Source organism: Gigantopelta aegis, chromosome 3 (genome assembly GCF_016097555.1).
Source record: "Gigantopelta aegis isolate Gae_Host chromosome 3, Gae_host_genome, whole genome shotgun sequence".
NCBI lineage: Eukaryota > Metazoa > Mollusca > Gastropoda > Neomphalida > Peltospiridae > Gigantopelta > Gigantopelta aegis.
Genome location: NC_054701.1, coordinates 42,455,922 through 42,479,612, shown reverse-complemented (window position 1 = coordinate 42,479,612; position 23,691 = coordinate 42,455,922). Strand labels below are relative to the sequence as shown.

At 34.5% G+C, this 23,691-nt stretch overlaps 1 protein-coding gene across 1 annotated transcript in view; it reads left to right on the top strand.

Moving 5' to 3' along the window:
• Positions 1-23,691, top strand: part of LOC121368651 (ankyrin repeat, SAM and basic leucine zipper domain-containing protein 1-like) — a 41,857-nt gene that overhangs the window by 3,650 nt on the left and 14,516 nt on the right. Inside the window, exons 2-10 of the mRNA XM_041493390.1 lie at positions 2,858-3,002; positions 4,489-4,611; positions 5,331-5,442; positions 9,702-9,813; positions 14,475-14,603; positions 15,190-15,317; positions 17,892-18,033; positions 19,162-19,277; positions 20,698-20,818. Of these exons, the coding sequence (XP_041349324.1) occupies positions 2,858-3,002; positions 4,489-4,611; positions 5,331-5,442; positions 9,702-9,813; positions 14,475-14,603; positions 15,190-15,317; positions 17,892-18,033; positions 19,162-19,277; positions 20,698-20,818 (1,128 nt within the window). The remainder of the gene's footprint in view (positions 1-2,857; positions 3,003-4,488; positions 4,612-5,330; positions 5,443-9,701; positions 9,814-14,474; positions 14,604-15,189; positions 15,318-17,891; positions 18,034-19,161; positions 19,278-20,697; positions 20,819-23,691) is intronic.

Here is a 23,691-nt window from a genome sequence, read left to right as displayed (position 1 = left end):
TGGTATGTGTTATCCTGTCCATGGGATGGTGCATATAAGAGAAAAATGTAGCGGGTTTTCTCTCTAAAACTATATGTCAAAATTACCAAATGTTTGACATCCAATAGCCAATGATTAATAAATCAATTGATCTAGTGGTGAAGTAATTAATCTGATATATTGATGATTCTATTATACCATAGCACCTGTCAAGACAATGTTTGATTACGTCATATCCTTCATTAATGGTAGGAGAGTAAAGTATCGTAGTTGTCAATATATGTTTTTTTCTTTTAAGTAAATTAGTCCAATGCATATGCCATCAACTGAGTATTAGACTATTTAAGTAAGTTAAAATGTAAAAATATTTGTAAAAATTAAAATAACAAATACAACACACTTTCTTCTTATGGGTTAAGTTGATGTTTTAGTAACATTGATCACTGATTCATTGGTATAAAAGTAAGGGCCAAGAAACAATGGAAATGTGATTGTATATTATTAATACCCTACTGGTCCAACTGGATGGGACTTGTTTAGTTTTTCTCTCCATCCTGTCTGTCTGTCCCACATATAATTTTTTGGATTTTGTTTTTCACAATGCCTCAAGATATTGAGCTAAAATGTTGTGTGTAGCGTGATCATATGCTGTTACATATCAAGTTTCACTTTCATGGCGATTTACCAATTTGTTGTTGGGCCTAGTAGGGGACATGTTTTGCTTTAACAGTCTTCTCAGGATGCATGTTAACTATAATCATACTATATGTGATCATATAATCATATATATTATATAATCAGACTTAACTACAGCTGTGTATACAGTTGGGTCAAAATCTCTATAATGACTGAGGATACATTGCTTACATTTTGCATTATTTTGAATGAAAAAAAAGAGGTTTATTTTGTTTAAAGACATCACTACACAGGGCTAGCTCTGCCACTCGCCAAATTTGCTAATTGTTCATTTCAAACACAACTGTCAAATTTTATTTTAATTTGGCAAAAGAATTTCACTGATATTTTGTTGAAAATAATGGTGGGTTTTTGCATTTTTTGGAGTTTGATCTCTAGATAATTTGGCAAAAAATTTCAATACTCCCAGAGCTAGCCCTGCTAGAGCACATTGACTTTTTTGAATGAATGTCTGAATGTTTATCAACACCCCAGCACAAAAATACACATCATCTATTCAGGGCTTCTAGAATTTTTATAAAATCCACTAGCCATGGGATCAGTAATTGATTTTTTTTTTACTAGCCACGATTAAAAATCCACTAGCCTTACTTTACTTTAAAGTAAATACAGTTTTATTAATAGTAATAATCAAATATGTCACCCAAAGAGGGAGATAGAGTTTAAAGACATTAAGATTTGGGAGGTACGAGTGGGCCAGGATGTTCATATTTACAAAATAGATTTAAATGCAACATTTGACAACTTTTTTCTCACTAGCTGTCGGGCATGGCAATAGTAGTGATTTACTAGCCCAATACTGAATATCACTAGCCATGGGAGTGGGGCTACCATAATCTAGAAGCCCTGCATCATCTATTGGTGTATTAGTTGAATGTGTACACACATAGCACAAACAGGTATAATGACAGTCATTTGCACATGTTGAACTTGTACATGTATGTTCCATTACAATCATGATTACTGATTGAAATCTGGGTGAGGGCACACTGCATTTGTTCATTTAGGAGACCGACTCTACCTTGTACATGTATGTTCCATTACAATCATGATTACTGATTGAAATCTGGGTGAGGGCACACTGCATTTGTTCATTTAGGAGACTGACTCTACCTTGTACATGTATGTTCCATTACAATCATGATTACTGATTGAAATCTGGGTGAGGGCACACTGCATTTGTTCATTTAGGAGACTGACTCTACCTTGTACATGTACCGTATGTTCCATTACAATCATGATTACTGATTGAAATCTGGGTGAGGGCACACTGCAGTTGTTCATTTAGGAGACTGACCCTACCTTATACATGTACACGTATGTCACTGTATCTTTTTGAGGTTTATCCAATGCCAAAATGTTCCAAAGTCCTGTCCTAGCCTATGGCGACAAATAAAATTTAGTAACTATAATTTTTTTTAAGGAGCAATCTTTCTTGCTCATCATCATTTGCAAAATGTTTCAGGATTTTAAATTTAATTATGGAAAAAGTTGTGGGCTTCTTTTTTCTTCTTTTTTAAAATTATTTTATCCAGTTTCATGTCCTGTGATCATTACAACCTAGTGGAAACTGGGGTTTTTTGTGGGGTTTTTTTTTTTTGGGGGGGGGGGGGTAATAATCATGGTAATGATGGATTAATTTACAAGATAATGCATAACAGACTTTGGGTTCTGTGTTTTTTTCTGACACATTACCAACATTAGTGTTTTCCCTAGCTTGTTTTAGTATGGTGCAGCACCATGCCTCAGTAGTATAGCACCATCTTGCCTTAATCAGCACCATGCTGCCCTGAGATTAAACAAGCCTTTTTCACTAGTTAATTCTAAAATTGCCTTTATAAAACACCCAAAAAGGTATTAGTAATGACTAAAATATGCCTTTTATATCTTTTGCCATTCATTTATTAAAGCAAGCACATAAATTACATTAATGTTTATTTCAATTAATTTTTTTGTATTTTTAATGAAAAACAAGTGCCCCGAAAATGGTGAAAATGTGTAACAGATAAAAATCAACCTCCACTGAAAGGATTCGAACCACGGTCTCTCAGTACAAGAGTCCAGTGCTCTACCATCTGAGCTAATAGGGAAATTCCCATTAGCTACTGCCAGTAGGAGCACTTATACCAACACTATTACATTAATCAGCTTGAATTTATGTCTTGTCATATTTATTTTCCAGAAGCCCCAACAAAATGGTTTTGGTCGACGGTTCCCACCACGGAATAGTAATCAACATGGTCGAATGTCCAGCATGTTACTGGAGAAATTCAGAACTGCTGCCATGCGGGGTAACATTGACACCATTGAAGACTGTCTGAAGAATGGTATATAATAATTAACGTACCTTTAGTTAGGATTTACATGTATTTAACCTGTAACGGGGCGGGACGTAGCCCAGTGGTAAAGCGCACGCCTAATGCACGATCAGTCTAAGATCGATCCATGTCACTGGGCCCATTGGGCTATTTCTCGTTCCAGCCAGTGCACCACGACTGGTATATCAAAGGCTGTGGTATGTGCAATCCTGTCTATGGGATGGTGCATATAAAAGATCCCTTGCTACTAATGGAAAAATGTAGTGGGTTTCCTGTTTCTGACTGTTACCATATGTTTGACATCTAATAGCCGATGATTAATAAATAAATGTGCTCTAGTGTGTCGTTTAACAAAACAAACTTTTTTCTTTTTTTTTTAACCTGTAGCAAACAGCTTATGTCACTTTGAAGCTCATCTTTATTATGTCTGTAAAGGTTCATGATATTTATCATGAAAATTGCATGGATTTGAATTGAATTATGAGGTTGTATCAATTGATAGTAAGTTTGTTTCTTCTTTCCTGTCTTATGTCATATTTTGTCAAAGAAGACTGTATGTTTTTCATGTTATCTTCAACAAGTTAAACAATACTAATATTATTATGGTTATTGCCAATATTATTATGGTTATTGCTAATATTATTACAACTACATGTATGTGAACAGTGATGGCAAACACAGTCACTTTGTCTATCCTGTTAGGGGTTGACGTTAAAGTTTTTTTTGGTCACATATGTTCTTCTGGGTGGCTAGTAGCTTTAAAAAGTCACTAGCCCCCAAATAAATATTATTGCATGAAAATTCTAAATCTGACATAAATAGAATTCCAGTTATACATGTAGGTCAACATTTGATGCATTTTGTCCATATGACGTACATTAATCAATCTTCTTACATGTAGTATTGAGTTCAGAATTTTCTTTTAAACAAACAAAAAAATATGAGTGATTTTTTAAATTTTTATATTATATATATGTTTTTTTCTAAAAATAGTTCAATGTGTTTTTTGAACCCCTCCCCCCCCAAAAAAAAACCCCAACAACAAACAAACAAACAAACAAAAACCATGAGTAATTTTGTGATAGCTCAGTGATTTGTTTTGAAATGTTTAAATAATTAAACAGGTCTGGGTGAACTTAACAAATGGCAGAAACCCAGCTATTTTTTAAAAATAACAATTACAGTGGACACCCTTGGGATCAAGTAAAATGTCCTGTATTAAGAGGTATCCAGTTTAGAGAGGTTAATTTATGTGCTAATATTTTTAAAAGGACCATAAAAATTTCCAGTTTTGAGGGAATTCCAGTTACAAAGGGTCTAGTTTTGAGAGGTTTCACTGTATTATATATGAAAGTATTTTGCCAAAGTAAAATAAAATTAGCCATTTGTTTTTAGAAATGCACAGTTGGTGAATTTTGCGAGTGCTATAACTTGTCCTGCTAAAACATGAATAATTTGATGTACATGTACTGTGTCATCATATACTAAAATGTAGGTATTGGTGTGGACCAGCTTCTCAAGTGTGGCTGGACAGCCTTGATGTATGCAGCCACCGACTCCAGTGCTTCCCTTGTCAAGTTTCTTCTTGACCACGGCGCAGATCCTAATTTACATAGAGGTATTTATCTCACCACAATTCTTACATGGATTCACCAGTGTTGATAATAATAGAAATTATATTTTGATATGCACTACTTTTCTCATGTTGTGTGTCTGCATAATGGATGTGGGAAAATGTCATTTGATTGTTATAACGATTATTATTTGGTTACCTACTTAAGAGAAAACAACATTTATTAGTTCCCTACTGATTTTTAAATCTGTTTGCACTGCCTCAAGATATTCAGGAGAAATATTGTATATAGCTTTATCATATAAGATTTACAGAACAAGTTTGACATTGAACATAAAATAATCATTGTTTGAAAATATTGTTTTCATATTTACCAGTATTCAGGTATAGGCATCGGAAAATGCTAACAATTTGGGTAGGTGGGTACATATTAATTTGTCTTGCAACACAGGGAGTGGGGAATTCATATGTTAAGAGCCGAGGTCCCCATGCAAGCTTCCAAGTATTTTATACAGACATAACTAACTACTCCAGTATATTGAATTCGGTCTAACATATCGCATGTTCTCTTATTTCTTTCCATCGTTATATATATATATAGTAGCAGAGTGTTTGTGGGACTGTAGATGACATAGAATACAAACATAGTTATTAGATGTTTGATACCTAATGATTGTGTATTTGTAAGTGAATGATTAATGATGTATTAATGATTTCAGTTTGAATTAATTTACTCTAAATATATTTCTTTTATTATTATTTAGATTTGTACACAGTTTTGATGGCAGCCTGCAGCTCTAAAAGAGATGAAAAATTGGTTTTGGAATGTGTGGAAATGTTGATAGAAAAGAAAGCTGTCATTAATGCTGAAGACAGGTTTGTAAATTAATAAAGTAAAAAAAAACCCAACATAATATAGTTTTCTTTTGAAGATGTTAACAAATACTGAATAAGTTCTAATTTCTCAAAATATATAATTGGATAGGTTCTAATGTCTCAAAATATATAATTTTCCTTTTAAATTATAGTTATGTTTGTCTTAATTTTCTCCTCAAATGTAAATTCCAGACATATCTGTCCAGCCATCTTCCGTTAGTAAAAAGTTAAAGTTTGTTTTATTTAACGACAATACTAGAGCTGTTGATATACAAGTGGTGAAACACTGGTTGGGGCAGTTAAAATCCAACCAGGGATCGATCCCTGTTAGTGGGCTCAATGAGCTATTTCTTGTTCCGGTCAATGCACCACGACCGGTATATCAAAGCCTCTAAGTGTTGTCTTTAAACAAAGAAACTGGGTTAAGGTTTGTTTTGTTTAACAATACCACTAGAGCACATTGATTTATTAATCATCAGCTATTGGATGTCAAACATTTGGTAATTTAGACATAGTCTTAGACATGATACCCACCCTTACCGAAATGACTTATATTTTTCACTTATAAGTGAAGTATAAGTTGTTAATACTTTTCAAGTATAAGTGACTTATAAGTAAACGATTAGGATTTTGTATGCAAATGAGGTATCACTTATACTTGTAAAGTATATGTGACATATAAGTGAAGTGTTAACCATATATGTAAGTGAAGTGTAAGTCATTCGCTTACATTTAAAAGAAGTGTTAGATATATATAAGTGACTTATAAGTGAAGTATAAGTGAAATATAAATGAAGTATAAGTGATTCACTGATATTTAACAGAACCTGCTGTATAAGTAAAGTATAGGTGAAGTATAAGTGATTCACTAATATTTACAAACATTGCTGTATAGTGAAGTATAAGAGATTCACTGATATTTTACAAAAAAAATTGTATAAGTGAAATATAAGTGAAGTATAAGCGATTCACTGATATTTACAAACATTGCTTATAAGTGAAGTATAAGTGATTCACTGATATTTTACAAAAAAACCCACTATAAGTGAAGTATAAGTGAAATATATGTGAAGTATAAGTGAAGTATAAGTGATTCACTGATATTTAACAGAAACTGCTGTAGAAGTAAAGTATAGGTGAAGTATAAGTGATTCACTGATATTTACAAACATTGCTGTATAGTGAAGTATAAGTGGTTCACTGATATTTACAAACATTGCTGTATAAGTGAAGTATAAGTGATTCACCGATATTTGACAAAAACACTGTATAAGTGAAATATAAGTGAATATCAAAGGCTGTGGTATGTTCTGTCCTGTCTGAGGTAAGATCATATAAAAGATGACTTGCTGCTTTTGAAACATGTAGAGCTTCCTCTGAAGACTATGGGTCAGAATTAATTATCAATTTAATTTTTTACATCCAGTAGTCAGTGATGAACTAATCAGTGCTCTGGTGACATCATTAAACAAATGAAATTAGGCAGCAATCGGTTCCTGGAGGCCAAATTTCAATATTCTCAGGTAATTTCTGTATTAATGCGACTGACCCTATCTCCACCCACGGAAATGGACACCAATTTTGGTCAAGAAAAAGAAAAAGAAAAAAAAAAAGATCAGTGAAACAACAGGTTCAAAATCCATGAATACCATGGGAATTCCCATGACCCATTTAATTCAAATAATTGTTTTAAAAAGTTATTGTTCTTATGTCACCGGTACAGTATGACAGCACTTCCACATCCTGTCTGTAAACTGTCAGCAGGACATTGAATAGTCTTAACAAAGTGGTGTTTCATTCTTCCCGAAGTGACCCACTAATATACCTGAACACTATATGCAAAGAAATATTTTATAAATAATATAAATGTATATTTATTTTTAAATGTTAGATTGGATTCTCTCACATCCCTTTTCTTCAATTATGTCTTGTTCAGTGCCATCTTGATATATGTCATCCAACATTCAGATGGGATTCTGCAAAACAAAAAAGAAAAAATATATTTTATATAGTCTGGATAGATCTGCTATGTAATTAGCAATTGTTTAATGTAAACATTTAGTTCTTTCTGTTAGTTTTTAAAGACTAAGTTAGAGAATCACAGCCTACCAAGTTTCAGATGTGGGGAATCAAAACTTCAGAAAAAAAAACCCTTTCAGTTAAATTTTCAATTTTACTTCTAAAAATAATCGTTTAAAAAAATATTCAATCAAATCTCTACGATAAACGTTAATTTTTGTATTAAAACAGACTTTGAAATATTCAATGTTGAACTTTAATTTTAATTAAGAAGAAACCAGAAAATAAAATACATACATGTATATACATATATTTTTAATCTCTTAAGTTCTGGAAACTACTAAAAAGAATCATGCAAATAACTGTTTATAAATTTCTCTGATTCAACTGATTATGTTTCATGTATTTATATGTACATGTTGAGGATATTAAAAGTGGATGATCAGCTTTAATAAAACATCAGTCAGACTGATTTGTTCAGTACATGAACCATTACAACATGTATGTATCTGGAGATAACTGGTGAATAAATGAAAACATCCATTTTAATTATGCATTTTGTAAAAAATATGATGACCCTAGGTTTTTCTTTTGGTGTTCTCTGTAGCATCTTTATTTTTCCGAACAAACAATAGGTATTCTGACTTTAGAACAGTTTAATGTAATTTTTAAATGATATTAACATGTAATGATTGGGCTTTTAAAAAATAATATGTGTATTAAGTAAACATAAAAGCTAACAAATATTTTTCATGTTACTGTTTAAAATGTCAGTCATTACAACTGCCCAATTTCCCTTGGGCTTTTAATTAGCACTGTGTGAAGTAAATTAATTACTCTCAGTCTGCCAGAAGTAGAGATACACATCCTTTTGATAAGACAGGTACAAAGTGATCAGGTGACAACTCCCATTCTCCTATAGACATTTTATTGCCCCAATTAGTGGAGCTATGTAATCCCTTTGTAAGGTGATATCTAAAGACTTTCAGTGTTTGTGAATTGCAGAAGTTGATGAACATTACATAAATTATTTTAGTTCATTTAATCAAAATACATATATATAATAATGATGCTTTTCAAGTTGGTTTTATCACATAAACTGTTTTAATGTACAATGACACAAATGTTCCTCCATTACCAGAAATGGGAGGGACAGGTCACAATGATCAAAATTATATAATTAAAAATTATAACTTATTAATACTTCCAAGCTATTAATTGATCATATGGATTTAAAAACTTTAAAATTTGCCTTGACATAAAAAAGAAAGAAAAATCATGTTTGTTGGTAACAGAGGGAAACCACAAGTATATTTTAATTAATTACTACTAATTACTTATAATATTTAAATGTAAATAACAACACTAAACCTTTATGTGACAAAATAACTATAATCAGCACTAGTTTGAACTTTTAGTATAGTTGTATTCACTAAATGAAATGTCTATGCACATGCATTAACATAAATAAAGAAAATTTATCAAAGGAATGCCGCCATTTTGTCTATTTCAGTATTTGAAAATCCAACAATGATTGTAATGCATGGTTTTTAAATGAAAAACATGAACTGTTAAAATAAAAAATAGGTGCTACATGTAGTCAGATACTTACCAAATTAGTTTTCCTGTATGATAGACTTGTTCCACGGACATGAGGTATAGTCTTAACTAAACACATGTGCACAAAGAAAATGTTCAGGTGCCGCCATTTTGGTCTTCTTCTTTGGTTTCCTCTTACTGGCTGGAGACCCACACAGTGGTGTCTGAATTAAGTCCTTTTGAAGTTGCACCATACTGCCTAAGATGGCAAGGCTATTAATCTCAGGATTTTGCACCTCTTATAATAATCCCTTGTTCTATCTGAATTCCTGATGTCATTGTTGTTGTCTTTGTTTTTCTTGTGGGTTTTGTTTTCTTGATTTTTTTTTTTTTGGATTAATTATACTTACATGTATACACACTGATACTTCACTTATACCAATATATGGGTAACTTATAGGCCACTTATAAGTGGCATATAAGTAAAGTATATTCCACTTATAAGTTTGTATACGTTATTTCCGTAAGGGCACTTCCTTTTCCCATTAGTAGCAAGGGATCTTTTATATGCACCATCCCACAGACAGGATAGCACATACCACGGCCATTTGATATACCAGTTGTGGTAGCTAAGTATTGAACTGAGTATTGATTTTAGATTTTTGCTGTTTGTTTTCAAAGATAATGATTTTGTATTTCAGATACCATGTATCGCCGCTGATTTGTGCATCTCGAGAAGGTCACGTGTCGGTGGTTGAGAAACTACTAGATAATGGAGCTGCTATTAACAAGCAGGATTCACGGGGATACACTGTGAGTATAAATAGAGAATAACTGGTTACTGTCCTAAGATATCAGCTTTATCCTGCGAAGGTTAGAATGGCGAATGCAGCAAGGCTCTGCTGAGCTGCATTCGCCAATTCGACCTGAGCAGGATAAAGCCGATATCTTTAGACAGTAACCAGTTATTTCTTCAATCCTGCCATCCTACAGGAGTAATTGGGAAATCATTATTTATTCCATTTTTGTTTACACAAATCAAGTATCGTCAACCTAGCAAGACTTTTACTGTATGATGTCAAACAAGATACATGATGTCAACCTTTGTAAGATGCTAGCTACATTCTGTCACATTCAAAAAAAGCATTGCTAAACTCTTAATTCATAAATAAATATACAATGTTTTATTGTTATCGCAAAACCAAAAGTTATTTGTATTTACTGTACAAATGATTTAAAGAGAATATTTATTGAAAATCTAGTCTGAAATACTCGAGTAGAGTCAGGCTTATGTCACGTGACATATTTTTGGTCAGTGTCTGAAGATATAGAGATTTATCTAGTCATCATATCTTTCCAATGTATACAGTGATTGCAGAATAAATAGAGAATAACTAGTTAATAACATCTGATATCAGCTCTATCCTGTGAAGGTAAGAATAGGAATTTCTCATTCGGCTTAAACAGGATAAAGTTGATATTTGATGTCATTAACTAGTTATTTTTATCCTGCAGACCATAAAAATCAAGGGGAAAAGCTATTTCTGTTATTTCAGCTACATTGTACGATGACCTAGAGGTCAAATGAGCGATTTTGTAATGTAGCTATGCGTGTGATGTCAGATGAGTGATGTCAAAAGTCATATCTTGCTACTATGCGTATATGACTTTGCTTTATCCGTCATGATAATATGTCAGTAGAAACTGTGGTTGCAGGATAAATATGCATTCACACCTTAAAAAGCCACTCAATGTATTGGCTTAAAATGGCCACTTAGCACAGGTTTGCATATGTATGTATTAAATGGGTGGGATCTATCTCACTTGGTAGAGTACTTTCCGGAGGTGATTGGGTCATAGGATCAAATCCCTTTGGTGGACCCACTCTCTGGATTTTTTTCCCCATCTCAACCTGTTCCATACAATTGGTACATGTATACTGACACACAATGAAAACGCAAAACAGATGTTTTCAATATTTTGTTGTGATTAATGAAAAATATATTTATTGGACTTAAAATAACAATTTATGAGAGGAAGCCATTGATTGGTACTTTTGTCTGGGTTTTAATCCTGGTTTTGTTCTCGTTACACATACAATAGCAGAAACACACAAAATGGTGTGAAATGCATTCACTACATGGTTAATCATGCTGCATGCAATGCACGTGAAATACCAGTATGTGGACACATAAAAGTCACGTAACGGTGTCATATTCCTCGTCACATTAAGAATGCCATGACTCAGAGAAGAACAAAGGGAGCAAGCGTTGGGCATGGTTCAAGGGGGGACTTCGCAAAGCCAAGTTGCTTGGACCTTCAGAGTCTATCCATCAACTACTGGACGACTTGTTGAACGTCATCAACAGACCGGGAGTGTCTGTGATCAACCTCGACCTGGACAACGTCCCGTTACGACCCCACGCCAAGATCGGTAGATTCGACGACACCACCTCTGTGACCGGTTCAGAACTGCGACAATGACAGCAAAGCAACACGATAGGACGTCATGGAAGGCATATCCATCCGATGATGGTCATCCGTTGACTCAAAACGGCTGGACTCAGATGCAGACGCCGGTACAACGGTAACATCGTGCTGCGAGACTACAGTTTGCTTTCCAGAATGGTAATCATCCACCAACCTTTTACCGGAGCATTGTTTTCTCAGATGAGTCCTGTTTCTCTGTCTCCTTTGCCGATGGAAGAGCACGTGTAAACAGGAGACTCCATGAACGGTACGCTGACGGATGTGTGAGGGAACATGATCGGTTTGGCGGTGGTTGTCTGATAGTATGGGGGGCAATCAACTGTGATTTCAGGAGTGATCTCATCATTGTCCACAATGCCCTTACAGCCCAGCGTTATGTTGACATTATTCTAAGACCAGTTCTCCAGTCACTTTTGCGCCGTCACCAAAGACCAGGAGGTCCCCTTCTGTTTCAACAAGACAATGCCCGTCCACATACTGCAAGAATTACCCAGGCATTCCTGCAACAAGCCGGTATCACCGTTATGAACTGGCCCACCGTTTTACCGGATTTGAAACCAATTGAACACATGTGGGATATGAGTTAAGATGTCGTGTACGTCACCGCCAGCCACCACCGCGTAACATTGCTGAGCTTGCGCAGGCATTGCAGGAGGAGTGGAGGAACATTCCTGTGGCTTATTTGAGATGTTTGTGCCAATCCTTTCCCCGTCGTCTTCACGCATATCACAGGCCAATGGTGGACACACCAGATACTGACCTTGATATGGGGGGGTTGAACTTTTCGATTACTGATGATAACTGGCCATGTTTCCATGTGAATGTATCTCATGAATACCAGTCATTAATGTCATATTACATTATCCATCAATTCATTAATAGCAATGAAAAGTTGTTTTTGCGTTTTCATTGTGTGTCAATATATATGTGGTATGTGCTGTTCTTTCCGGGGAAATTACATATAAAAATGTGTTTCTGCTAATGGAAAAATATAGCAGATTTTTTGTAAGACTGTTAGAACTATCGAATGTTTTGACAACCAATAGCTGATGATAAATAAATTAAGATGCTCTAGTGGTATTGTTAAACAAGACAAGCCTTTTTATGTATGTACTAAATTAGATGATTTTGGACAATTTAGAGGGTATAAAGGCTGACGTTAGATGTGAGTAGTTTGAATTTATTGCATTTGGTAGTGTTATTAACATGATTTCTCAGTTGGAGATCGCTTCCACTGTGAAATATGTATCAGGATGATGTAAAAAAAGAAGAAGTTTGTTTTGTTTAATGACACCACTAGAGTCATATTGGGTATTCAATGTGAAACATTTGGTAATCTTGACATATAATCTTACAGAGGAAATCTGCTACATTTTCCCATTAGTAGCAAAGGATCTATATGCACTATCCCACAGACAGGATAGCACATACCACAGCCTTTGATATACCAGTCATGATGTACTGGCGGGAAAAGAGAAATAGCCCATTGAGCTCACCGACGGGGATCGATGCCAAATCAACTGCGCACCAAGCGAGCACTTTACCACTGGGCTACGTCCCGCTCCCAGGATAATGTAGTTTGATGGTTGTTTTTTAAACAAACACTTTGATTAAAAACACCGTGCTGCTGTCTGATATTAAAGTCAATATGCGGTGGTAGTTAGTGGCTTTTTTTCAGTTGCAGTTATATATAATATTTTTTTGCCCAATGGACTGAATTATCCAGCTTTTGCACAGTGCTAGATAAATCTTGTCTAGCCCCTCTGGTGCTAGACGATTTCTAAATACATGATGTCATAACTCAAGTTTTACAACGATTGATGCCATTACTAATATTTTTCTGTTGAATTACATATTCCCCAAGTTGCCTTTTCATGTTGGATCATTGTTTTAAAAATATTTAAACAAATTGGTATTTTTAATTTTATATTTATGGTTATGTTCTTACATTTTATGTCCTTGCATAATGTAGACTATATTTTTCCGCGTATGATTAAATGAGTTTGTAGGTGAAGTGTTTACGGATCATTCTAGAATAAACAAACCATAGCTTACAAAATTAATGTTTTGTCACTGTAATTAAATGGGCAAGAAGAAGAATCAATTGCCATTGTGAGGTGTTTTTAAAACAATTCCAATTCTCAGGACAATATTAAAAAAAAACCCCAAAAACCCCAACCTTTTGTCCCTCTAGTTGGGAATTGTCTTATCTACACAGTTGTCATTGATTGTATTAATATGATAGGGTTTTATTAGTCTGCTACCAATCCAACCAGAGGAGACTGTAGGTTTTGTTTGTGTTTACCTGTCTTATCTGTTTCTGTCCATCTGTACCACATATAGTTTTCCGTGCTTTTATTTCGCAATCCCTCAAGACATGGAGCTGAAATTTTGTGTATAGCTTTATCATGTACTGTACAAGTACAAGTTTGACTATCATTGTGATTTACTCATTTTTCAACATAGTTATGGCCCTTGAACTTAGGAGGTACAAAAATGTGTAGGGCTCAGTGGGGAATATTGCTTTTAAAGGCATATTGTCACAGTTCACTGACCTATTTAATGGTCTAACAAAGTATTACCTGAACAAAAATAATTTGATTTGTCCCTAAATGTACATTATTCAACCATCTTCATAACCACCATATTCCATTTATTAATGATATTTTGTAAAAAAATATTGAATTATCGCAATGGTCCATAATTCAAAAACTACAATTGCCGAGAGGGTTGACATGAATTTCACTCCATCATGGTTCAGTTAAGGTGATGCAATAGCTAGATTTGGTTTCCAACAATTAATGTAATTTTTAGTTATTATCCATTTTTAGAGAAATAAGGTCCTTAAATCCATGACAGTATGCCTTTAATTAACAGTACTCTCAGAATGCTTGTTTAACATTCCATTCCTTTACTTTAACACTTTGGTAAGTGAATTTGTTAGGTGTCAGTTTTAAATAGAACAGTTTGATTTCTGATTACAGGCGCTGTCATGGGCTACTCACAGAAAACAGAAGGGTGTTATAAAGCTGTTACTGCAACAAGGTGCTGATCCCCTCATCAAACATGCAGATGGTCTTACGGCTAGAGACCTCGCACTCGGGAATGATGAGGTATGGTGAACACGTTATCTAACATAAATTATTCATGACTAGTTTAACTGCAATATGGTCTACAGACAAGAGGTTCCCTGTAAACATTATTTAATAATGACTAAGTCAAAATGTACTTTTTAATATGGTAATATTTCAAGTACACTATTTCACATAACTATTAATTTTTATCTCCGTGTTTGACAAATGTTTGATGAAGTCACTCGCCCTCCCAAAAGCTTTGGCTAGTGCCCTATGTATTATAGTATTACAGTTGTTATTTTTCACTAGCTCAGATCACAAATTCATTACCTGGAACCAAGGGCTAGTGGATTTTTGTTGAACCCTGTATCTCAGTTTGTTGCCAAATGCTAAATGTGAATTGAATTTGAATTACTGAATATTTTTCATAATGGCTTTATCAAAAGGTTATTGCATTCTGTGGTATATTGTATGTGTCTTGGATTAGTTGAATGTCGTTTATTTAGCTCAGAACAAGTTCATTAGCTATACATTTTTCAGACCGAACTCTTCCAAATATATGTTTAGGCCACCAATATAAATGGATCAATGACTGTTTTGCAAATTATTTATGACTGTTTTGCAGATTATTTCCATGTTGGAAGGTGACAAGTCAAAAAGCAACAATTATGCAAGTTGTTTGTCGGAAGATACTTCAAGTGAATCTGTAACGCAACCTGTCTCTGTCAAGGAACCAGATAACACCACAGACAGGTATTGTACAGGTAGTGCATGTGAAATTCAACATAGGTATAGTGGATAAAACACTTGGTGTAAATATACTAATGGAAAGAAAGAAAGGATCACACAGATAGCAACAAAAAATGATGACTGCATCAAAAATTGATTCATGTTGTCAGAAGTTGACTGGGAACATATAGGCAGCACATTCAACACTACAGACATTCAATCCCACATTACAACTTGGTATGAAATACAGGCATTACTACGCTAGTTGTGAATTACATTTGGTCTACAATTTGATGTGTTCCCTTATTTCTTTCCATCAGTATACATCATAAAAATTGACATAAAAAGCCCTTGTCTCTTCATCAGAGGGTGGGTGGGATTTATTTTAATTAGTAGACGCACACCTGAGTTGCTTTCATCGAATAGACGCACACCTGAGGTGCTTACGTCGAATAGACGCACACCTGAGGTGCTTTCAGCAAATAGACGCACACCTGAGGTGCTTACGTCGAATAGACGCACACCTGAGGTGCTTACGTCGAATAGACGCACACCTGAGGTGCTTACGTCGAATAGACGCACACCTGAGTTGCTTTCGTCGAATAGACGCACACCTGAGGTGCTTACGTCGAATAGACGCACACCTGAGTTGCTTTCGTCGAATAGACGCACACCTGAGGTGCTTACGTCGAATAGACGCACACCTGAGGTGCTTACGTCGAATAGACGCACACCTGAGGTGCTTACATCGAATCATCAAATCATTCTCTGATTGGATTTTGTCCTACCACGACCAGTGCATCGTGACTGGTATATCAGGAGGCCATGGTATGTGCTGTCACGTCAGTGGTAAAATGCATATAAAAGATCTTGTGCTACTAATGGAAAAATGTAGCAGGTATCCTCTAATGCTACATGTCACAATGACTTTATATTTGACATACAATAGCCGATGATTAATTAATCAGTGTGCTCTAGTGGTGTCATTAAACAAAACAAACTTTAACTCTTCTCCAGTAGCATGGCCAGGAAGTACAGGTAGCTCAGTGGTAGAGCACTCGCCCCACGTGTGATGGGTTGTAGGATCGATCATTGTCAATAGACTCAAGTGCTGTGTGCTCCATTCCCAATCAGTACTCTTTCACTGGTACATCAAATGTTATGGTATGTGCTGTTCTGTCTGTGAAAATCCATTTGCCTATATCAGGGTATTAATTTCCTTTCTTTTTATCTCAGTCGACTAAATGTTGAAATAACCATATGTTAGACACCAAATCGCCATAGCAAATATTCACATGTTGTTTCCATAACCAGTAGCAAAGTTCATCCTGTTGAATGTTGTGAAGTTTTGGTATTAACCATACACTCAGTCTTGTGAAGTAATTTGTGAACCCAGTAAAACAAATTTAATTCTTTTTTATATTAAAGACAGGTACTGGCAGTTGTAACCAACTGAATTTTTAATATTCGTTACAAACCATTACTGATAATCCTTAATATTATAAAGACCAATAAATACTTTTTTGTTGTTGCATATAATTTTTGTGAAGCAGGTTTTGACTTTTACCACGGCTCTGATGGAAAGTACTGTGGCTGCCCTTCTTACTTGTTGTTGTGCCCCTAAAATCTGTCGGTGTCGATGACAAGAAAAATCTTGTCTTGCCATAACTTGTTTGTCATTGTGCCGTACCCCTTCCCATAATGTGAAATAATTTTTGTCCCAGAAAACTTGATAGAAAATAAGTTGCTTTGGTGTTCCTATTTTTGTTAATAAACCGAAGGTAACCACTTGCGTGCCCCAGCAAGGAGCTACCTTTCGATCAGCTGAGTCAAATCAACCAATAAGCTACATTTTAAAATTTTGATGAACCATTCTAGATTATGTGTCAAAATTACCTTCGAGAAATTACGCCACATTTGCAAATTCAATAGCACCAAAACCAACCCTCACCCACTACCAACCCTCGCCCGCTACCGACCCTCGCCCGCTACCGACCCTCGCCCGCTACCGACCCTCGCCCGCTACCGCCCCTGGTTGGGCTGCTTGTGCTCCCTTGCACATGACAGCGCAGGCGACCCCCTCTCCCATCCACCTCAAACCTTTTCCTGTCCGGGACGGAGGAGCCAGCGAAAGTCCACACCTGTGCCCATGAAAGGTGTGCGCTACAACAGCTTGTTCTGAATGTGCACGTTAAAACCTATGACTTGCATGCCCCCATAGAATTTGATCTCTGGTGAAGTATTATGTTGTTTCATAATGATACATAATCTTGCTGGGATAAAGTTGTTGTATGCATGTAGAGGAAAAAAATGCAATATTTAGACACCAAATTACTTATAGTAATTTTGCCAGGTATGTTATGTATTACAAGAACAATAAACAGCTGCTTTGCTTCAGTTTTCTTCCTTCATACAGAATATATAACAACAGTAGAATTCAAATGCTGTCTGAATAACTTGAATATTAATTACTGTGTTCTAAAATATGATATGGTTTCTTGGATTATGAAAGAAGATACCAGTTTATTGTTTTGTGTCATTCTAGTTTTAAACTGCTGAGGTGTCATTAAACAAATATTCCTGTCTGTTTCGTTCTAGTTTCAAGCAGTTTGATTCTCGTCATGGAGAGGTAGAAGTGTTTCTGTATGGCCTTGACCTTGGGGAACTTGTGCCTCTCTTTCAAGAACAGCATGTCGACTTTGAGACATTTCTGCGAATGACTGAACAGGACCTTATCAATGTATGAGTCAAAATATTGTTAATTCTTTCTGGTCATTTCATTTCAATTTATTTTCATGCTTATATCCACTTAAGGTTCAAGCACGTTGTCCTGGTCACACACCTCAACTATGTTGGCTGTATGTCCAGGACAGTGTGGGTTAGTTATTAGTGAGAGAAAAGAGGGTGTACTGGTCTTACACTTACCCATTGAATTGTTAAAACTTGCTCTGGGTGGGAACCGGTACTGGGCTGCGAACTCAATACCTACCAGCCTTATGTCTGATGGCTTAACCACGACACCACCTAGGCCAGGTGTTTCTGGTTAAATTTGCATTTCTTTTCATACTTAACCTGACCTCAAAATCTATGGCACTTTCCTCCTAGTCCTATAGAATGCCTAAACATCCCAGGGTAATGTATAAATGCAATAAAAGAAATGCAAATTTTAATACAGTAAAGCACACTGATAACGAACATGCTTAGAACGAACTACTGCATAGAACTAAATGAGCATAAAGTCCCATTTTATCTCCCTATACATTAATGGCCAACTTGTGCAAATGTGTACAACAAATTACTGCTATAACAAACTAGCTATCATGGTCCCTTCTGGTTCGTTATAGACTTTACTGTATATGTATAATTTGAATATAAATAAAAATAAGACTCAAAACAGCGTACATAAAGCGAAATGCTGAATTTTTTATTTTTTCTAAAGTTTCTTTACCGTAAATCAAAATTTAAAACTCATTACTTATTAAATGCATAAACATACATGTACATAAATGCATATACACATAAGACAAACACAAAATGTGTAATAATTTATTAATGTGCTATAGCAGGGATTCTAGACTTCTAAAAATCCACCAGTCATGGGATCATTGGTTTTCTAAATCCACTAGCCATGGTTAAATATCTACTATGTGGGGGTTTTTTTCACTTTTGTTATAGCTTTTTTTTTGTCTTTTTGTATTATTTGTTTTTTGTGCTGGGAAATAAGTTCCTAAACCCATTCCAAGAACAATGAAAAAGCAGTTGTCTTCACAGCTTGTAACGCCACTCTTGTACTTCTGTGTTTGCTATTGTTTCCACTTGATCACGTGTTAAGCTTAGACACACTGATGATGCCCTGTCTCTCCCACAGATGAAAATTACTCAGATCGGATGGCGGAAGAAGATTTTGGACGGAATCCAAGCAGTTCACAAAAAGGACTGGGAGGCAACCAGTCTACTGTCAGCACAGTACAACAAACACATTGGGTAGGTATCAGTCTAGCTGTTTGTTGTTTCTTGGGTAAATATAGCACTTAGCAGTCTGGTTGGTCTTAATTGGAGCTGTCTGTCGATGTGTCAGCATCAGGAGATTAAACTTGAAGTATTTAAGATGGCAGTGAGAAGAAAAAAAAACCTGGTGCATCATTGAGATAAATAATTAGCATTATTTAAAATAACATATAACAAATGTTTTATTCAGTGGTAATTGGTGTCAAACTTATAATATATAAAAAAAACAAATATTGAAATGTATTGTTGTGAAACATAATTAGCATAATTTAAAACATTAAGAAAATTAATTTCGCTGCTATCTATCTAACCTGTAATATATAAAAAAGGAAAACCAAAAAACACACCGAAATATCGAAATCAATGTATTGTTGTGAAACACAATTAGCGTAATTTAAAACATTAAAAAAAATTCATTTCACTGTTACTGGTTATAGCTGCCTATCTAACTTGTCATTTAAATATATCAACAGTTTCTAAATTGGTATGTCTGAACCACACACATAGCAGTAAAGAATTTTGTGTGTTGACTACAAAGTTGTAAAATAACCAAATTATATCCAATTCTGTATGTAGAATGTACTTTTGTGTGATTCACTTTGGATCAATGCCATCAGGGTTTTTTCTTTTGTCTGTACATTTTTTCTTTCATTGCTAAGTAACACTTTACTATGTAAATTTGTATATACATGTAAGTCATATTGGTTTGTTTGTTTTATTGAAAAAAGGTTTTTTGAGTTTCATAAGTAGATTAATTTATTTCAGTGTTGTCTTATTGTGTATAGACTGGTGGGATTTAGGTCAGTCAATTTAGAGCTCTGATCCAGGGCTGCTGAAATGAAAAATAATACACTAGTTTGTCAGACCAGTACCAGCAAAACAACTTAGTACAATGATAATTTATTAAACCTAATTGAAATCTTTTTGCCGCTTTTGTTCTTTTTATTATAATACTACTTTAAAATGGACAAAACAAGATTAATAAGGTTATGAAAAATAACCAAATTAAAAATAATATAATTATACTTTATTTGCTAGGTCAGAAAAAGGAAGTTGCCTATCAGAGAGACTGTTATATTTTTAACTTGTCCATTAGAAATTCCATTCATATTTGTCAAGTACTTTCTTCAGAGGTGCTTGGGTCACCAGCTTTTATCAACCAGTGCCACACAACTTATATCAAGACAAGATGTCTGCAGGAAAGTGGACATAAAAAATCCCATGCTACTAATGGAAAAATCTAGTGGGTTTCCTCTGAAGACTGTACACAAATTATCAAATGTTTGACATCCAATAATCAGTGATTAATTTATGTGCTCTTAATGTGTCGTTATAAAAAAAAACACATCCAACTTTTTATTGGGTATGGTATAATTGTTAAAGAAATGTTTTGCAGCTGTGCTGACGCCATTGCCATGGTAGCTAACATATCCAAACACTTGCGGTACATCGGCAGCACTGTGGGCTACATCCATGACCAGATAAAAGTACACCCAGAGATTCTCTCTGAGATTAAGGTAATGTGTTCTAAATATCAGTCTTTGGCTGTTAACACTGGCGTCTGAGAACTGAGAATTTGCATTGTTCATTATGACATTATAAATGATAAATTGAATCTGTCAACATAGAAATGGGTTTCCAAAAAAACCCATCTAGACTAGAGCAAGCAATGGGTAAATGAAATTATAAATTTTTATAGGTTTGTTAACAGTAAGAATATTATGTGCTTGATAAGAAACAGTGTGTGAAATAATCAGGTCAGGTCAGGTCATAGGGTTTAATGTGCACATTCAGAACAAGCTGTTGTAGTGCAAACCTGTCATGGGCGCAGGTGTCGGTCTGTGCCGGCTCCTCCATCCAGGACAGGAAAGTGAAATCATGCTGTAAATATATATTTTTGTATCCTCCTGCAGCCATTGTAATGGCAGATTATGATGCCTGATTCACGCAGTTTGATAAACTGCTGTTGCTAATTTCAATAGTTCACTTATTTATATCATTAATTTCAGCACAGTGTATTAAAAAAAAGTCTTATATCGTGGTATACATAATAAAATATACATATTTATTTTTTATTTATTAATTAAACTTATTTTTTTATGTTAAAATTTTAACATCTTTACAAAAAATAACAATGTGAATCTTGTTTGATGTCATACCTCAAAAAGACTTGCTTACATAATTAAATTTTTATTACATTCATTACATTTTAACCTGTTGGTGAGAACACCATGTGTTATTTATGATTACACACATACTACATACACATACGACTGGCTGTTCCTACAGGTAGGTGATGACCAGGTCACCAATGCCATATGACCAATAAAAAAAAAACCAGCGCAATAGAAATCGATTAGACTGTGATGTATAGTTAACCTGACAATCATGTGTCTGTGACGCATAAGTCAGCTACAAGTGCAACAGCTGTAAATAACTTATAGTCGAAAAAGATTTAATTTTTTTTTTAAACCTGCCTTTTGAGGATATGTAAGAAATAGAATAATACATTCGTGTCTGTTAGATACCATTTATCTCACAACTCATTGTTTAAAAGTGCATCAAACTAGCTTTTGTTCGTTAGATACATTTTAAAACAACTCGTGAGATAAATGATATCTAATGGCCACTCATGTATTATTCTCTATGTCACGTTAATAATGCCAAAGCTAACTTACCTATTAATAGCTTTACCGAATCCAAATGAAATTCTGATAAAACATATAAATACATTATTTCTTTAATTTATCTGGCAGAGTAAAACTGAAAAATTTAAACAAAATTTAATAATGCAAGATTATAAAAGGGGTGGTATTAAAATGATAAACATAAATAATTTTATAACAGCATTGAAATGTACATGTACATGGATTCGAAGAATGTTTTTAAATAACTCAAAGTGGATCACTTTGTTTAAGTCAATTACAAACATATCGTTAAAAGACATGATTAAACAAGGTGATTATTTCCTAATGCACAAAATAGAACATATTCACAATAAGTTTTGGAGAGAAACCCTGTCCAGCTGGATAGATATACAAAAAGTTCAAAACCCACAAAGTGTGGATGATATATTAAGTATTAATATCTGGAATAACAGCAAAATATGTAAAGGTAACAAACCATTTATATACAAACATTATATCAATACTGGTATCACATTTATTAATGATTTATTAAACGAACAAGGTGATGTTTTAACATACAAACAGTTTATAGCAAAATATCATATAAATACAAATTTCTTGGAATATGCGTCAACAACAAATGCTGTTAAATCATTTATAAACAAATTAGAAAACATAAACGATGACACTTTCACAAGTCTTAAAAATCCTGATTTCCCATTTAAGGTAAAACATTTATTAAAAGACAAAAATGGTTGTAAACATATGTATGGTATGTTAAATTCACAAACTGTCATTCCAAAAGCACAGTTGAAATATGCAAATGAAGGATACATGTATGATACAAAGAAATGGGAAAAGTATTATGTTATTCCTTTTCGATGTGTAAAAGACACAACATTATCATGGTTTCAGTATAGAATAGTACATAGAATCTTAACTAGTAATACATTTTTGTATATGATACATTACGTGGATTCTAATGTTTGCGACTTCTGCAAAGCTTCATGTGAAATGTTACAACATCTTATCTACTGTAACAAGGTTAACCACATTTGGGAATCAATACGAGAATGGATATTGACTGAAACAGGAATTGACATTATTTTTAGTCAAGATATTGTTATGTTTGGTATGATCAATAACGAAAATAGTAACTTTGTAAATTGGTTGATTATCAACATTAAATATATCTACTGTATAAAAGTACAGAAAAAAATATTAAATATCAATGGAATTAAAAATATTTTGTGAAACACGTTTGAAATAGAAAGATTTATTTTATACAAGAATTGCAATTATGAATTTTTTAATGAACAATGGACACCATGGCTTAATCTCTTTGACTGAAACGTATTTCCTGACAATAGCTTGTTTTGAATTCCAGGTCTTTTTCGTTTCGCACTAGTATAGATTTACACACCCCCCCCCCCCCCATGTATTTATTTACTTATATTATTTGTTTATTTATTTGCTTTGTTTTGTTGTGTTTGGTTTGTTTGTTTATTTATTTATTTGACCGGCCTCGGTGGCGTCGTGGTTAAGCCATCGGTCAACAGACTGGTAGGTACTGGGTTCGGATTCCAGTCGAGGAATGGGATTTTTAATCCAGATACCGACTCCAAACCCCGAGTGAGTGCTCCTCAAGGCTCAATGGGTAGGTGTAAACCACTTGCACCGACCAGTGATCCATAACTGGTTCAACAAAGGCCATGGTTTGTGCTATCCTGCATGTGGGAAGCGCAAATAAAAGATCCCTTGCT